The sequence below is a fragment of the Leptidea sinapis genome, chromosome 15, assembly GCF_905404315.1.
Source record: "Leptidea sinapis chromosome 15, ilLepSina1.1, whole genome shotgun sequence".
Lineage (NCBI taxonomy): Eukaryota > Metazoa > Arthropoda > Insecta > Lepidoptera > Pieridae > Leptidea > Leptidea sinapis.
Window position 1 is genome coordinate 96,333 of NC_066279.1, and position 18,360 is coordinate 114,692.

The 18,360-nt window shown below is 39.3% G+C and overlaps 1 protein-coding gene across 2 annotated transcripts in view; it reads right to left on the reverse strand.

Moving 5' to 3' along the window:
- Nucleotides 1–18,360, reverse strand: part of LOC126968382 (trichohyalin-like) — a 48,847-nt gene that overhangs the window by 3,523 nt on the left and 26,964 nt on the right. For both annotated transcript variants that reach the window (XM_050813384.1, XM_050813385.1), the window contains exons 3-9: nucleotides 11,343–11,516; nucleotides 7,244–7,425; nucleotides 4,539–4,620; nucleotides 3,424–3,580; nucleotides 1,835–1,917; nucleotides 951–1,045; nucleotides 81–183 (exon numbers count right to left, since the gene is read on the reverse strand). In XM_050813384.1, the coding sequence (XP_050669341.1) occupies nucleotides 81–183; nucleotides 951–1,045; nucleotides 1,835–1,917; nucleotides 3,424–3,580; nucleotides 4,539–4,620; nucleotides 7,244–7,425; nucleotides 11,343–11,516 (876 nt within the window). The remainder of the gene's footprint in view (nucleotides 1–80; nucleotides 184–950; nucleotides 1,046–1,834; nucleotides 1,918–3,423; nucleotides 3,581–4,538; nucleotides 4,621–7,243; nucleotides 7,426–11,342; nucleotides 11,517–18,360) is intronic.

Consider the following 18,360-nt stretch of genomic DNA (forward strand, 5'->3'; position numbering starts at 1 on the left):
TTCGTATCGTCGACTTTCAAATCACTACGATGGTAAGGAAGTTTCAAATTTTTTTACTTATTATTTATGTGAATACCCACCGTATCATTGATATCGCAATGCCTCCGTCTCTCTCTTTCCTGAGCTGTCTTCAACGAACGAAGCTGTTCCTCGAGCCTTCGCATTTCCGCCTGCTCTAGCATTCTACGAAAAGAAAAATTATAATACAAATCATAACTACACCGCGAAATTGCAGATTTTAACATTAAAATAGGGCTAGTAACTATTCTCGAAAACCAACAATCGGAAGACGCAACAAACGACGTTCGACTATCGCATTCATTGACCTGTATAAATACCACTGGACAGGCTCTTCAGATAGACAACTAATTTTGACGTATAATACAAATGGCTGCGACAAGCGTACAGTACTCTGAAATATTTTTGCATTCTGAATTAATTTCGTTCGTTTTCCGTATTCCTACTTCAGGAATAATAATTCATACTTCAGGAAACAATAAGTAATAAAGCACACTTTTTTGTGTGTAAATAGTTTCTCACCATCTATCGATGTTTGTTTAGCTTAGGTTGTCATCACTAGTTTTAGTACCGCAGACTGTCGCTATGGCCAACAGCGCCAAAATGGCGGATATCAAACAGGCACAAAAGTACTTTGACAGCTGCCAGTCCAGTGGTGAATAGTAGAGGTCAGTGATTGCATTCATTCGCTCTAACATCGCAGTCACCTATTCGTGTCAGTCGCCAGTGTCGGTCATACTTGTGTTGCTGCTGTCGAAAAATTTTGTGCGGTACGTTGATATGTGTGACATAATTAATGAAAATTAGGTCTAATTACTGTAACTATGTGTTTTTGCTTAGTTTTTAGTTGTTTACACTATGTTTGTTATTATTTTTTAATAATGTTACTTAGTTGTTTGGCCTTTTATTAAAATCTTATATTTGAAAATTACTTCTCTCTGTTCTCTCTCTCCAGTCTGATGGCCTGCTGCTCGTGTATTTGCTTTCGAAGCTCTTGCTGGTACCGCGACCTGCGCTCCGCTGCTTCCTGTCAAACACAATTGTTCGATTATGGCTATATATATTAGTAACAAAATCTAGCTTGACAGCTGTCACTAACAACTTAACATTATGATATAGATCAATAATAAGATATCTAGGTAAGGTATTAGGTCAATTTTCTAATATGCAATTATTGGGGATGAGAAGGTTATCAACTGCAAATTAGATCCTGTTGATGGAGCGGAAACCTAAGAGTTGACAAGACATGCCAAGATTTACAAACTATGTGTCACTCAAACGATTGGCTCAGTTGGTAAGAGCGCTCGGATGGAACCCGGAGTGCCGTATTGTTCATAAATTTTACTTTTTTTTCCATGTATTGTTCAAAACAATGCATACAATAAAATTTCTACATGTTAATACCACGAAAACCCCTAAAAGGTTTATCTGCGTAAGTTTTCGCTGGCGATTTCAGCGTTACATTACTATAATAATTAAATAACGGAAAATTAATATTTACATTAGTCTTCACATAAATATGGTTGTTTTTCTAAACAACTTCCAATACTAATTTAATTTGTGTAATTAATCCCAGAAGTGAGGGAGAGTAACACTTTAAAAATTACACAGATTGGGAATGGAGCGACCGCCCTGAGTCTATTAAATAATAAGTTTAATTGTACAATATTACTTTGTAAACCAATTCTTCTCAGGCCCGAGGCATTCATTTTGGAATGGGTGGTAGATTTTTACTTGCAATAAGTGATGTCACATCCTATTTGGAATTAAAATATTTGAATTTGAATTTATTATCATCATGCCAACTTTTACTCACCTGAACAGCTTTTTGGTTACGCAATTGAATAGCCTCGGCGTCAAGTATTGACGGAGTGTATATGTCACTTCTCTTATTGCGATCTGTAATATGATATGGTTAGGAATCAAGGGTCAAATACAAAAAAAATCCAGGAACGTATTTTTTTTTATGCCAGTAAGGAACGAGACGAGCAGGACGTTCTTCTGATGGTAATTGATACGCCCATTAAGATGCAGCGCCGCTCAGGATACTTCAAAAACCCAAAAATTTTGAGTGGCACTACAAATACGCTCGTCACCTTGAGGCATAAGATGTTACATATCATTTGCCCAGTAATTTCACTAGCTATGGCGCCCTTATAAACACAATATTGCTTCCACATTACTGCTTCACGCTGCCGTCTATATCTGCATATAGGCGCCGTTGTGATACTCATGTCGTATCGTCCCGGAAACACGATCAAATAGATTGAGCTAATACTGGGGTGCACCAGACCAGAGATGACAGCAATACTCGATATGTGACCTGACCTGCGTTTAAGGATAAGTTTTTGAAGTAATTTCTCTATAAACAATTGAAGTACGGAAACATCAACGCACTGAGTGACTCTGTCGTTAGATAAGCGCCGACAGGTCCGTATGTCAGCGTTCCCGCTCTCTAACTCCGCGTTCTGTGGTTACTTTACTTTTGGTTACACTTACCAAATAAAATTTATATTAAAAAAAAAGTATTCCGAAGAGCTGTTTAATCTGATTCCTGCCGCCGAATTCCACCTTCGCACGACACGCCACAAGTTAGGATATCATCCCCACCATCTGGATGTGTGGTGGTCCTCCACAGTGCGGTTTTTAAGGAGCTTTCTTCCGCGTACTACAACGCTGTGGAATGAGCTTCCTTGTGCGGTGTTTCCGGGACGATACGACATGGGTACCTTCAAAAAAAGCGCGTTCACCTTCCTTAAAGGCCGGCAACGCTCTTGTGATTCCTCTGGTGTTGCAAGAGAATGTGGTCGACGGTGATCACTTAACACCAGGTGACCCGTACGCTCGTTTGTACTCCTATTCCATAAAAAAAATATTTCAAATACAATTACCAATATCACGAAAACAGAAACGAAACTTTCATTTCGAACCAACGCAAGTCGAAGAGCTTCTTTAAGTAGAATGTACTCAGAGTTCAATTATAATTTTATTGGAAGAGTTCCTACTTGTAAATGTATCTAACATTTAATACAAGTAGGATCTCTTTAATTTTAACTTACTGACATAAGATTTAACTCCCACCATTTGTTCATATCTTGTTTTTTTTTTCTATAAATTGATTCGTAGATTTTTCATTTATATAAAGTAGTTTAATCATTATTCATTTTTACACGCCACACTTAGTGAGAAATATTTAAGGTTATAATTATTAATTGTAACTGTTTTTCCTTCAAGTAGTTGTTTTTACTTAAAGTACTACATATTGTATATGAGGCATCCGCATTTCAAAATATAAATCTCTTATTTAATTTTGTGTTAAAAAAATATGTTTCCAGAAGATCTTGAGCGGCACTGCAGAGATAGAACATAACTACTTAATAATATGGTCTTAAATTATTTAAATACCGTCAAAATCTCCATAGCTCCGGCGCCGGCTTCTGACGTCGTCGGACCGAACATTCGACGGCCTGGAATAGTCACAATTCCAGCCGGAGTGTTTGTTGTCGAGGGCTGTACGCGGGGACAGTTCCCGTTCCGCTTCTGTTAAATTTGTTCCGCTTACCTGAGAATATCAGGTTTCAGAATATTAATTGCCACAACCTGAGAGTTGAACATGACATACCAAGATTTATGAACGATACGTCACTCGAACTGTTGGCTCAGTGGTAGAGAACTTGGCGGGAACCTGAGGGGTCGCGGGTTGGAGTCCCGCATCGTTTATAAATTTTGTTTTTAAATTCAATTTGGGTAATTAATCCCAGAATAGAGGGTTATCACTTTAAAAAAATAATAAATTGTCATCATTTCAGTCGGAGGACGTCCACTGCTGGACAAAGCCCCCCCAAAGATCGTCATAACGATCGGTCCTGAGCTGCCCTCATCCAACCTATTCCGGCGATCTTGACCAGATAGTCTGTCCATCTTGTGGGGTTCCTACCAACACTACGTCTTCCGGTACGTGGTCGCCATTCGAGGACTTTACTGCCCCAAGGGTCATCTGTCCGTCGAACTATGTGCCCTGCCTACTGCCACTATAGTTTCGCAATCATCTGGGCTATTTGGTTCTCCTACGGATCTCCTCATTTCTGATTCGATGTCGCAGGGAAACTCCGAGCGTAGTCCTTTCCATTGCCCTCTGAGCGACCATGAGTGTCCTCACACGGCCCATAGTGAAAAGGTAACTAGTAATAAAACACAAAACGAGCAGATGATCCTCCAAAACTAAGCAGCATTATCTGCCAATAACAGTGTCCACATTGTCTGCGTCGTAATGCATAAAAAATTAATCTAGCCTTAGATAATGTATACATCTAGATAGAGCATCTTGCTGTTAGGCAACGTATGATAACAGACCAAGTTTATTACCTTTACAGCGTGACAAGCTAGCTTTAACACTCGCGATATGTATGTAAAATAGAGGTAAACAGTTCGCCGATATTTTTTTCGACGATTTCACAGCTGTCACAGTCTATCTGGACGTATAAATTATGTATGTCTATTTAGTGTGCGTGACCACTTACCCGCAACAAATCGCAGTCGTCCGTTTGTACAGCAACCGACAGCGGTGCATGTCTGTCCACTTGTATCCCTGTATCCACTTTACTGAAATATAATGATTGATCAATGGATTTATCTTTCAATTCTACCCGAAGGAAAGGGTTTTTGATTAGAAGACGACGAAGACGACGAAGTCGCGGAAAAGCAGTTTTTTTTTGAAGGGTTATGGGCCAACAGGTTTGTAGTAATCTTACGCCGCTTTCATTCTCCTGTAACACCAGAGGAGTCACAGGAGCGCTTCCGACCTTTAGGGAAAGTGTAGGAACGCACCATTTACAATGTCGTATCGTTCTGGAAACACAAGGACGCTCCTTACATAGTTTGATTGAACATTAGAAAAAAAGGTTCTTTTTTTTCAACCGCACTATAGAGCATCTAGATTCTAGATGGTGGGGATAATATTCGAGTTTTTTTATATAAGAGCGAGTTAGAGACTCAAGTGATGAAAGCAGTCAATCGTTGCCAATGTTCAAAGTGAGAGTATGGTCTATTCTTGTCGTGTGAAGGTGGAATCGGCGGAAAGGATTAGATCAAAAAGCTCTTCGAAACACTCCCCATGATAAATGTAGTAGAGGTCACGCAATAATAGCGACCTCCCTACGCAAAGCAAATGGACATTCGTCTATGAATACCGCACTGGCGGGCAGAGATGTTATGAGAAGTGACAAGCCGAGCTCGACGACCACCTGATGGTCAGTTCTACGCGTTATGGTGCGTACAGATTGGTGAAATGTATCATGCAATGAAAGAATTTGCCGTACATATCGCTGCACTGTACCATGAAAGGTCACACACACAAAAGTGTGTTTGTGCGCGCAAAACAAACATTTAAAGCCGCGTGCGAAGCGACCCGTGATTTGTCGGTTTCTCGAACGAACTCAAAGAGGTGCGCTTGCGGCTGAATGGCTTCGTAGTGAGGTTCATAGTGAATGTAAACAAAGGAAATTGCAATAAAAGGTAGAATGTTACATTTCAGTGGAAGGCTCCTTTGCACAGGATGCCGGCTAGATTATGGGTACTACAACATTACTGTGTTTCGGTCTGAAGGGCGTCGTATAGCTAGTGAAATTACTGGGTAAATGAGACTTAACATCTTATGTCTCAAGGTGACGAGCGCAATTGTAGTGCCGCTCAGAATTTTTGGGCTTTTCAAGAATCCTGAGCTACACTGCATTGTAATGGCAGGGCGTAACAATTACCATCAGCTGAACATCCTGCTCGTCTCGTCCCGTATTTTGATAAAAAAAAAACGTTTCACCAGTCCGTACGCACCTTTACGTTTTTTTGAACCGAAACACAATAATGATTCACAGCGTCGTTTTGGCATTAACTTATCCAACACTGTACAAAGAAGCCTATCATAAAATATGTAAATATCACGGGCGTGAATTAGTTTTCTAGCAAGGTTGGCACTGTAGAGCTAACTTGTCGTAGTTGAGCTTTGGAATAAGCAAGGATTGCTATCGTAGGTATTTAGTATCTGGGGTAAGGAATATTTTTATGAATGGGTATTCAATAGAAGTTTGGTAATAAAATGACGGAACCTAATTAAACTAAATAACTTTTACACTAGTGCTATATTTATTTAGGTTCATAACGAGGTAGGCACTGCCTAAATGCCTATATAATATAAACGCCCCTAGAAATTAAATTTTATTTGTAAGAAAAAGTGCACGTAAGATGTTAACATAATATTATTTATAGTCCAATATGTTTCGTCAATTGACTTGCAAAATATGTTATAAAATTGTCATACTAGTAAGTATATATATGAATATTAGTAGACCCGACAGAAGTTGTCCTGTACACACGTCTTAAATTTGATAAATCGGTCCAGCCGTTAGGAGTTCGCTAACATACACATGAGCAGGAGAATTATATTATACTAGCTGACCCGGCAAACGTTGTTTTGCCATATAAAGTGTAATTCACGCGATAGTTTTATAAGTAATAAAATATTGCCTATATTATAGCCTGTACATCATTTTGTTCTATTGTCAATAGTTTTTGCAGCGCACGCAAAAATAGGTTTTCGATTTTACACCTTGTGTTACAAAATAGCAATTTTATTACGGATCCCTAATTTTGAAAAAAAAACATAGCCTTCCTCGAGAAATGGACTACCCAACACTGAAAGAATCATTCAAATCGGACCAGTAGTACCAGAGATTAGTGCGTTCAAACAAACAAACAAACACTGCAGCTTTATAATATTAGTATAGATGGACGGAATTGAGAATCTAAACCAATCTCAAATTCACTGGAACACACAAAAAAAATCATCAGAATCGTTCCTGCCGTTTAGGAGGTGGTTCAATTGTGAATCTAAACCATTCTCGTATCCACCTGAAGACACACACGTATCTCAAATTCACTGGAACACACAAAAAATTTATCAAAATAGGTCCAGCCGTGTAGGAGTTCAATTGTGAATCTAAACCATTCTCGAATCCACCTGAAGACACACACCAATCTCAAATTCACTGGAATACACAAAAAAATCATCACAATCGGTCCAGCCGTTTAGGAGGTAGTTCAATTGTGAATCTATACCATCCTCGAATCCCCTTGAACTCACACAAAAAATTTCATCAGAATCGGTCCAGCCGTCTAGGAGTTCAGTGACATACACACGCACACAAGAGATATATACATAAAGATGTCTCACGTTGTATACGCGTTATTCGCTCCGCACACGCGCGACCGACTGAAGCTACCTCGTCTTGTGTTACACTGATCTCCTTCTAACGTCTCCCTGTCTCGCTCCGCCTCAGCTAACCTCTCTTTCTCCTCCTTTTCTTTTCTCTCGCGTTCCGCCTTTTCGCGCGCCTCTCTCTTCAGTTGAGCTTGCTGTCAAGATGAAAACATTTAATTAGTGTACTACGTCGATTAATACTCTGTAGCTCCAAAAGACCACAGAAAGGTTACACGTCAAACTTTCCTCAATGGTTTATATTAAATTCTTAAAATGCTATCTAAAATAAAACGATATCGAAGAATTCATTAAAATGAAACGTGTTTATACATCAACCCTCTTATTCATAATGGTCCGCTAACTTTAAACAGCCGCTTAGGTGTGTTTTTTCTCATTCTGACTTAGGTCAATAGAAGAAGACAGAGTGCGAATTAGCAATGCTTTAAGATCGCAGACTATTATGAATAAGGGGATAACACGAAACATATAGTATAAGATTGGGGTTGCACTGAGATAAATAGATTTTAGAATTAATGACGAATAGCTGTGCCTGTTAATAATTAAATAGCAAATTACTCTTTATTATGTTGAGTTCGTTGCAATTCATCAACATGCAGTTATAAGCAGTCTATCTAATCAAACCAAAATCACCCAATTCATTTAGGTCAAAGAAATGACACTAACTAGGAATGTCAAAAGTTATACTTTTCACCATCTGCCACCACTACGGAAAACGTTGAGCTTTAGTGAGAAAAAGTGACAAGAAACACATTGCAACTCTTTTAAAATCAACATTTACAGATCCATAGTTTTACAATCTATTTATATAAACTGATACAACAACAATACTCAAACGTCAAACACTCAATGACATACAGAAGTAATTCTATTAAGAAAATAACCAAACTTAAAAACAATTACAAAAATTAATGTTATAAAAAGTAATTATAATTAAAACAAATCAATACCGAATAATGAAAAATAATAAAATAAAACAAAAAGCTCCTAGTCTCTTTAAACACAACTAATGCTGGAATACTGACGTCGATATTCACAATAGATATTATGTTTTCAGTATTAATTTATGGAAATTAACACATAAGGATACTTTGAAAGGTATATTGTTCCAGCACTTACGGTGCTCCCAAATTAATAATGCGCATACAGATCTTCGCCACTTTTCGGCAATGGTCGTATTTCCCGACCGTCGGGAGACGATATCTATATAGAGTGGTAAATGCATTACTTTTGCATAATTTAGTAGAATTATATTACAATAATAATAATAAGAGGTGTGTGTAATAGAAGCTCTATATGATTCCACATAGACTGAACACGTGCAGTCGGCACCAATACTTAAAGACGACTGACTGACGGCTGACCGGCTACCACAGCGGACAGCCGACCGCCCGATTTGTTTTCGTATTGTAAACACATGATTTGACTCCTATTTCTTTCGCACAAGGTGCAAAATGCAAGTGCATTGTTTAGGGCTCTTAAGATTGAATGATTCGGGTGTTTCCGGGAATACGCCCATTAGCGAAGATCTGTATGCGCATTATTAATTTGGGAGCACTGTTAAGTTGCGTTATAACTAAAACTACCTTTGAAGGCAGCAGTATGATGCCGACTAAAAGAGAGAAGACCGTATAGCGCCGCTCTGATGTGGTAGAAGGTAGTCGTATTGCTCAACCAGTACTATTTCTCATAAATATGCGGGACCCTTAAGTGTGACCACAATGTAAAGTAGAGCTGAGAAATGCAGTCGTCTTCTATTCTCCATATTTAAAACTTTATATTTTATCAAATATTTGAAGTTGTGAAAAAAAAATCTTTCTAATTGAATAAAAATAGTTTATTAATATTTAAATAAACGATATATAACTAAATTATGCGGTATAATAATATTTTCATTGATTGTATTTAATACTTTCTTTATTACAACGTAGTTCTTTCTGCAAACGTAAAATAGCACGAGCACGGACGAGTAAAAATAGAAGGACTCCGTGTCACCTTACATAGCAGTGAGGCACCAAAACAAGCCGGTAAACGTGTGAATACATAGCCCCACGCATACACTTACACTAATACAAGCCGATCGGCCGCCTTATGAAATTTGCCGTCGTCTGTGACAGATCAGTTTGCGTCGCAATAAAATATTTTGAAAATGCCATCGTGCGTTGTGAAAAAGTATTAAAAGAATAGTATAAAAGTATTTGTAGATATATGATTATTTAAGGGAGAAAAAATTGTGTAACTGATATATATTTTTCTGGCTCAGCGGTAGTAATAGTTCAACTTTCATTAGTTTAAGGCGAAGAGTAAGCAGAAAACACGCAAACAAGATGTTTTTAGACAAGTTTTGTGGTGAAAATAAAGCATTTGGAGCTATGAACACTACTTTATCCTGTAACACATACCCTTAAGTCTTACTTGTAGGTTGATAATGCTTGGTGTTAGTTAATCTTAACACTCCAGAGCTATTATGAATTACCAGTTTTGTTTGCAGTTAAACAAGTTTTTTCTCGGCATGATGCATTTGTTTAGTATACTGCTCTCATAAAAGTTGTTCTTATAGCTTTTACTTTTTTGTGTTGTTGTACATTTATTAAGATTAGTAATCAATAATGAGGATTGTAAGCAATTAAACTGTTTGCGCCTGTTAAAATGTTAAATTTTCGACGCAACAATTTTGAAAATATTGGCTTTGTTACATAGGAGCCGTGAACTCATATCGCTCAAGGTCGCAGGCATTTAGTGTCGCATTAAGTAATGACTTCCAGCCTAGCGAAACTCTCTTATACAAAAGAGATTCACTCTATTGTATGAAACGTGCTGTGATAGATTGACAGATGACGGCTATAATCTTGTAAAAAACGGAGATAGCCGAAATCCACTACATTTGCAACTGTTCGCTTTCAAACTTAACCGGATTATACTTCGTCGCCATATTGTAATTACTCTTACAAACTCATGTCAAATCTTACTTCACGTTTCGTAATTTTTAATAATTAATAATTTCAAGTTTTACTCAGGCGTCCGCGTCCGTCCCGCGTCTAATTACGTAGTATTTACATCCTCTTTGGTGACTTCTGTCGGGCGTCGTCGTAATATGTAACTACTCAATCACAGAAAAGGAAATATCATTCGCAGTCTGATATCGCGACGGCAAAAGTGTGCTCAAAGACAATAAATATAAGCACACTTTTCTCCTTAGTCTCGTGAATCAAATGTGAAGTGAATGTTTTTCTTACATTGCTGCTAATTGAACAAGAATGTTTTAAACAATTGGAGTAAATCCGGCAATATTTAGATATAGCAGTCGAAGCTTATAATGGTATAATTTGTAGCATGTTACATATTTCGGCTTCGTTTTTATACAACGTGATTTGTCTATATATGTGTAGACGTCATTTCAAAGTCAAATAAACATTGTTCATGTAGGCTTAAACAAAGCGCCTTTGAATAGTCACTATAAATAGTTCTTTTAAATTACTGAATTTATCATATTCGAAAAAAGTTGCGCTCTCGTGAGAAGAACTTCCACCACAAGAAATTCCACCTTCGCACGATACGCCACAAGTTAGGATATCATCCCCACCATCTGGATGTGTGGCGGTCCTCCACAGTGCAGTTTTCAAGGAGCTTTCATCCACGTACTACAAAGCTGTGGAATGAGCTTCCTTGTACGGTGTTTCCGGGACGATACGACATGGGTACCTTCAAAAAAACTGCGTACACCTTCCTTAAAGGCCGACAACGCTCTTGTGATTCCTCTGGTGTTGCAAGAGAATGTGGGTGGCGGTGATCACTTAACACCAGGTGACCCGTACGCTCGTTTGTCCTCCTATTCCATAAAAAAAAGAACATACACGAAACTCAACGGTCACTTTTTCAGTCAAATAGAGTACTTTACAATGGCTGTAATATACCTAACAAATTAGTTTGTAAGGTGCTGCATCCAATATATGAATCGTGTTTAAATAATATAAATTATCATATATTGAATGCATCAACCTTTAGAGCTTGAATTCAATGTTTGTTTAAGGATATTTATATTGTAATAATTCACCTGATCCAAATACTCTCTATACTGTTTCTGTTGGATCTTCTTTAGCGTGTTCTTCCTATGTTCGTACTCCCCCAAGCCAAACAGCACATCGCCACCGGACCGCTCCCCCCTGATAAGGGGGTTGTTAGGGGAGAACTCCCCCGTCTTCAACATGAGTGGTAGACCTATGTAGCGCTGTAAAGGGGTAATAAATTAGTGTAGCTTACAAAACACTTAGATCCTTTATGTACATCTAGACTGTGAAAGCTGTGAAATAGTCTAAAATAAATTGAGGTTGACAGTTAGGTTCTATTTTGAGCAATGCACGCACACTAATACAATGTGTCATACAAATCGCGAGTGTAAGACGTAGCACGCACACTAAAGTAATAAGCCTGGCCTGTTTCCATCGGTTGTCTAGCAGCAAGAGATGTAGACATATACACTTGCACCAAAATAGAAAACACCTAAAATATAAAAAAATATCGAAAACATCGTCAGCTCTAGTTAGACCAGGTTATCAATGTTTTTTTTTTGTTTTCATGTTCTATGTTTTTTTTTTTATGGAATAGGAGGACAAACGAGCGTACGGGTCACCTGTTGTTAAGTGATCACCGCCGCCCACAATCTCTTGCAACACCAGAGGAATCACAGGAGCGTTGCCGGCCTTTAAGGAAGGTGTACGCGCTTTTTTTGAAGGTACCCCTATATCTGTACATAAAAATAAATACAAATTATCAATAATCGTTCACTTGAATACATGTGCCGCAACTCCGTTTCTCTCGTAATTTAGAAATAAAAATATTAGGTACTCTTTTATACAGGGAACCCTAAAAAGTTTTATTAAAAATAGTAGTACCTGGAAGGTAATTGACCGAAGCGCATCGATCAGCTGATCGGTCAACGACCCCCACATGCAAATTGTCGGCGAACTGTCGTGACTATAACGACTTAATTTGTAAACGATAAATTGTCGATAACTATGTATTTACATCAGGCGATATTATGATGATCACTTTTACTGTGCAAACGTGATAGAATTTTAAAATATCTTAACTATAATAAATAAATTTTAAATATTTAACCTAATTTAAAATTAAAATACATATATGTATATTTTTATGACAATCAGGGACGAGACAAGCATGACGTTCAGCTAATAATAATTAATACGCCCTGCCCATTACAATGCAGTGCCGCTCAGGACTCTTTAAAAACCCAAAAATTCTAAGCGGCACTACAATTGCGCTATAGCCACCTTGAGATATAATATGATGTTAAGTGTCATTTGCCCAGTAATTACACTAGCTATGCCGCCCATCAGACCGAAACACAAAAATGCTTACACATTACTGTTTCAGGGCAGAAAAAGGCACATGTGGTAATAATAATAATCTTTATTTGGATTTGAATAAGGTCAGTTTTACAATCGGTCTTATTTTATTTAGATTATGTTTCTCTTATTGTACCTACAAGGCATGCAAATATATGTAGTATAAACTTTTATTTTATACAAAATTGAACCTAACCATTAGGTGTTATAAACTAAACAATACAATTATAAATCTAATAAAACAATATTCATGTCAAATTTTATATGTCAATTCTCTTTAAATTGAAATAGTCATTTATTGAATGAAAACAATTTTTTGTTAGCCATGTTGTAAATCTATTACCCATTGGTACCCATAGTCTAGCAGGTATCCTGTGCAAAGAAGCTACCTGTGTCCTGGGGTTTGGGACTTCCCTATTCTTTTTATGCCCCGGGGAAGCACAGGGCAAAAGTCTGCTCTTCCTTTTGTTAGATTTCACTACGCTAAAACCTACTCTTGGTTCACCTTTCCGGACAATATTATTACCAAAGTATCCAAAGTACTCGCCTTCACATTTTACTTCAGGCTCCAATGAGGTAAGAGAGTACTTATTGCCGTCACGGTCTGTTTGTATGAATGTGAAAGAGACAATTAATACGTATCCTATTCAAGGACTTGGACCTAAATCTTGTAAAATACACATATACGTGTTTTATATCATACTAAACCAATTATATTTACGAGTGGTGCAAGACCGCTGTGAGAGATACAGGAAGTTGCAATTTTTAAATGACAGATCAGACAAGATAAGCATGACGTAAGCTTCAAATCAAATCCTTATTAGTTAAAAAAATAATACTTTGAATGTCAATGTTAAAATTTTACTATTCACCACCATATCGGAAAAAAATTGAGCTCTAATAAAAATTATGGCCAACGTTCAACGTTTTACAAAAATATTTATTGGCACGTTATCAGCAAGATGTAAAAAAATCGTAAAAAACCGGTCAAGATCCAGTCGTATTCCCATATGGTTGTGCTAGTCGTACCGATACGCTCCATTGCGAATCGGTACTTGTATTTAGGCGTAATAACACACGCAATCAGTTTGATTTTCATGCCATAACATCATGATCATAATTTTATCTATACAGATAATATGAACAATATTATCCTTTCTTTTATTGCTAGACACTTTCCGTTACCTACTAAGTATTCGATAAACTACTCTGGTTTCAAAAATGTACATAAGATAAAAACAGCTTTGAAAACAGAATAGATGGCATCTAAATCGTTACAATTGTTTGAGAGCTACGATGCCACAAGGACATGTCAGATTTATAAGACGACTCTTATGCGTTGCATGTTAAGAAATGATTTAGAATACTGCTGCGTTATTTGTTCTTGAACATTGAGTGGATTCTTCACACCTTTAGTCTAGAACAATTGTTTAATTGCTCAATTAGACCGTAGCGCCTCGATGATTTAACAATACACAATGCATCGCCTCTTACAATACATTTACATAATTACTAATACGCGAGATTCATTATGTAGCAAATTGTTATTAGTAACGTCACGCAAACTAAATATGACAACGATCAGACGAAATCTGATCCAAATATATGATAACGATTAAGAAATAAAACGAATATAATTCTATAATGCTTTATAAAAAAAATATAATAATAAAAAACCTTGTAAGGCGTGGGTTTCGAACCTACGCTCCATATATATAGCCTTAAATCTGGCACCTTAAACCACTCGGGCAACCTGACTTGAAAGCAGTAGTTGGAATTAATGATACAGCTTCACCCCTACTCCACGGCCGATTGTAATGCGACATGCGATAGATGGTAGTTTCACTTTAAAAGTTAAATTCAAAATCAAAATTGAATAGAGGCCGCAAAAGACGGAAAAATCAAGACTATTCGGTTCGACACAGATTACTTCTTCCCCATTCTTTTTCGTAACGATTAAGTTAGTTTTGGAGGACGTAATTGTCCCAGCCGCGTTAACCTGGCAGAAATATTGACTTAGATTCGTATCCAACATCTGAAAGAAACCTCATCTAAATCTACTCTTAGAGACCCCGCAAACTGCAGACTTGATCGGCCGATAGTTTGGTTGGTTTCTTAATCAGTATGAAGATGTATGAGATTATACACATTATAACGATTCGGTATTGGCCGACAAAAAAGTTTGATGGGCTACACGATTGCCTTCAAACTGAACCGTCAGCAAACTATCGGCCGACTGTTAAATCAGTACAGCGCTCTTCTAGGCGCGCACACCACCGATTGTTTAGTCGGCCAGACTCATCAATAGCCGATTTAAAACTAATAGCGAACCGTCCCTAAAACTGTCGGCCGATAGTTGTCTAGTGTGCGCACTCATCACAGACCCATCTGTTTAGTCGGGCCAGTGTGCGCACTTAACAGCCCAACTCAACCAAACTATCGGCCGATCGAAAGTCTGCAGTTTGCGGGGTCTCTTAATATATACAAACTACCAGATTTCGTGAGGCAGTTAGTCTACAAGACCGCTAAGTAGTTGGTTTATCGCTTTCATCGCAGATTAGGGTGGTCCGCATAGCAATTTGTATTGCGTAACAACGCCGTTAAAATACGCCTAGAAAGTGAATGCGATGCGGCCCAATATACCGCATGTAAACAGAAAAATAGACGTGTGGCACTCGGAGACTGCCGCGGTATAGCTATTGCATAGCATTTTTTATCAACTTATGCAAATATAATTATTTATTTATTTTATTTATGCAGTATTTTTTTTAATTAATTTAAAAAAAGCAAACGGGATGTGAGTAAAATTTAACTTGAAAGATTTGATTACAGACAGACAACGGGACAGGTGAAACTAAATAAAAATGCTTGTCATAATGATAAAAATTAAAAAAACGTGATAAAAATAAATAAAGAAATTAAAAAAAAATCTAGACGTTCCCCAGGCTCGAACCTGGGACCTTCTGCACAAAAAGCATACGTGATAACCGCTGTTCCACGGCAACTGAAATGATCGTGGCGAAATATCTATATCTAGTAAGTAAGTGTTAGGTTATTTTCGTTACGGAATTTCTGGATTCGGTCTCCACGCTCAAGGCCCGCGATAGAAGCTATGCTATAGCTTAATAAAGAGAAATAGTAGAGAAGTATCACTTAGTTACAGCTTTCTACGGAAATAGCTTCTTTAGATGCCCGCTAATAAGCTATATTTGAAATCATACTATCATCGCATTTGCGATGGACTTAAGAAACTTAACATAGGTAAATTCATAAGTTAGTTGTCGCACACAATGACCAACTCGTTCTTACTTGTACGTGGGTAACACTGAAAATGTTTAGAACTGGCCAGTTAGAAACATTGCTAATGAAAACTTCTTTTGAACTTCAATTTAAGAACTCATTGGTAACCTAATGTACTATATTGCATTAATTTGTTATTTGTTTTTGTAAATCTAAATTATCTCGAGGAGTGTTCCGAAGAGCTGTTTAACCTGATTCCTGCCGCCGATTTCCACCTTCGCACGACACGCCACAAGTTAGGATATCATCCCCGCCATCTGGATGTGTGGTGGTCCTCCACAGTGCGGTTTTCAAGGAGCTTTCTTCCGCGTACTACAACGCTGTGGAATGAGCTTCCTTGTGCGGTGTTTCCGGGACGATACGACATGGGTACCTTCAAAAAAAGCGCGTTCACCTTCCTTAAAAGCCGGCAACGCTCTTGTGATTTCTCTGGTGTTGCAAGAGAATGTGGGCGGCGGTGATCACTTAACACCAGGTGACCCGTACTTCTGGGGGTTAAATTGGACAAGGTTCAATTTACCCCATTCCGCGACCTTCTCGAGAGAGGACTCGATAGAAGACACAAGTTTCTCCCGGCACTGGTCGACGATTTCCCGAGAGAGACCTGCATGGCCCGTGTATACGGCATCACCAGTGCTGTCGTCCGCATAGCAATGTATGTTGGAGGTGTCCAACATATCATTGATATGCAGAAGAAACAGCGTAGGAGATAGCACACAGCCTTGGGGCACTCCAGCATTTACGGGCTTCGGGTTCGAGCAATATCCGTCGACAACGACCTGTATGCTACGCCCAGTGAGGAAGCTGGAGGTCCACTTGCACAAGCTCTCGGGAAGCCCAAATGATGGAAGTTTTGAGAGGAGCGCCTTGTGCCATACACGATCAAAGGCCTTCGCTATATCCAGGCTAACTGCCAGGCCTTCCCCCTTGCTTTCAATAGCCGCCGCCCATCTATGTGTTAGGTATACCAGAAAATCACCTGCCGACCGTCCATGGCGAAAGCCGTACTGTCGGTCGTTGATCAACTGGTGACCCTCTAGGTATACTAAAAGCTGGCGGCTAATTATGCTCTCCATGATTTTAGAGAGCAGGGAGGTGATAGCAATAGGCCTGTAGTTCGCCGGATCCGAACTGTCTCCTTTTTTTTGGATCGGATGGACAAGGGCTGACTTCCATGAGTCAGGGACTACGCCTTTGGAATAAGAGTGCCGGAATAAACGCGTTAGCACCGGCGTCAACTCAGGGGCACACGTTCTAAGCACGTTTGGAGAAATGCCATCCGGCCCGCTCGACTTCCTGACGTCCAACGAAAACAGAGCTCGCCTAACAGTTTTCTGTCTGAACTGTACTTCAGGCATAGAGCTCTGACACCGCGGGATGGTTGACGGTGTATTTCCGTTGTCGTCAAGAGTCGAGTTGGAGGCGAAAAGAGCGCACGGGCCAGGGTGTCATTCCTCATGTGCAACGGCGGCATGGACGGCTGGTTGAAGTTACCAAGAGCAGCTTCCGACAACGACCAGAACTTGCGTGTTCCGGTCGGGTAGCTGGAAAGCTGCTCGCCGATTTTGACGACGTGCTTAGACTTCGCACGGGCGATTTGCCGCTTAAAAAATCTGGAGGCACGGTTATATTTCCTCTTAAGAACTTTGCAGTTCGGATCCTTTGTGCCCAGCGCCGCAACCCAAGTTCGATACGCCTGTTTTTTGCAGTCAGATGCTGCTTTAACTAACGCATCGAACCAGGGCTGTGAACTGCTACCGATCGGTACTACAGAGCTTGGTATAAAAATATCCATGCCCTGCAGTATCACATCGGCTACTGCAACGGCGCAGGCACTAGGATCATCCGAAGGGAAACAAACCTTGCCCCAAGGGTAGGATGCAAAAAAGGAACGCATCCTATCCCAATCTGCTGACTTGTAGTGCCAAACGCGGCGGGTCGCTGGTGGTCTGCGACGTTGGCGTCGGATAGGCACTACACTCCTGACCAGGCAATGGTCGGACGTTCCGAAAGGGGCGTCGACAAAGACCTGGTAACCATCGGGATGTGTAGTTAGCAGAAGATCTAATAAGGACGGCATGTGGCTATCCACATCCGGGAGCCACGTTGGCGACTCAACCAATTGGGACAGACCATACGCCAATGCAAAATTATGCACAGATCGCCCTGCGTAGTCTGTGGTACGTGATCCAAGCCATTCGGCATTGTGCCCGTTGAAATCACCCAAGACTACGATTTCAGCGGAGGGGATCTGTGCAAGCACGTCGTCAATTGCCGCTTGAACGCAGCCCATGAGATGATCGGTTTCTGCGTTACCACTATGAGACCTGTAGACACACGCATAGATACGGACGCGGTCCTCTAAATCTACGCGGAGCCAGAGAGTAGACAGGTCCCTACCCTCAA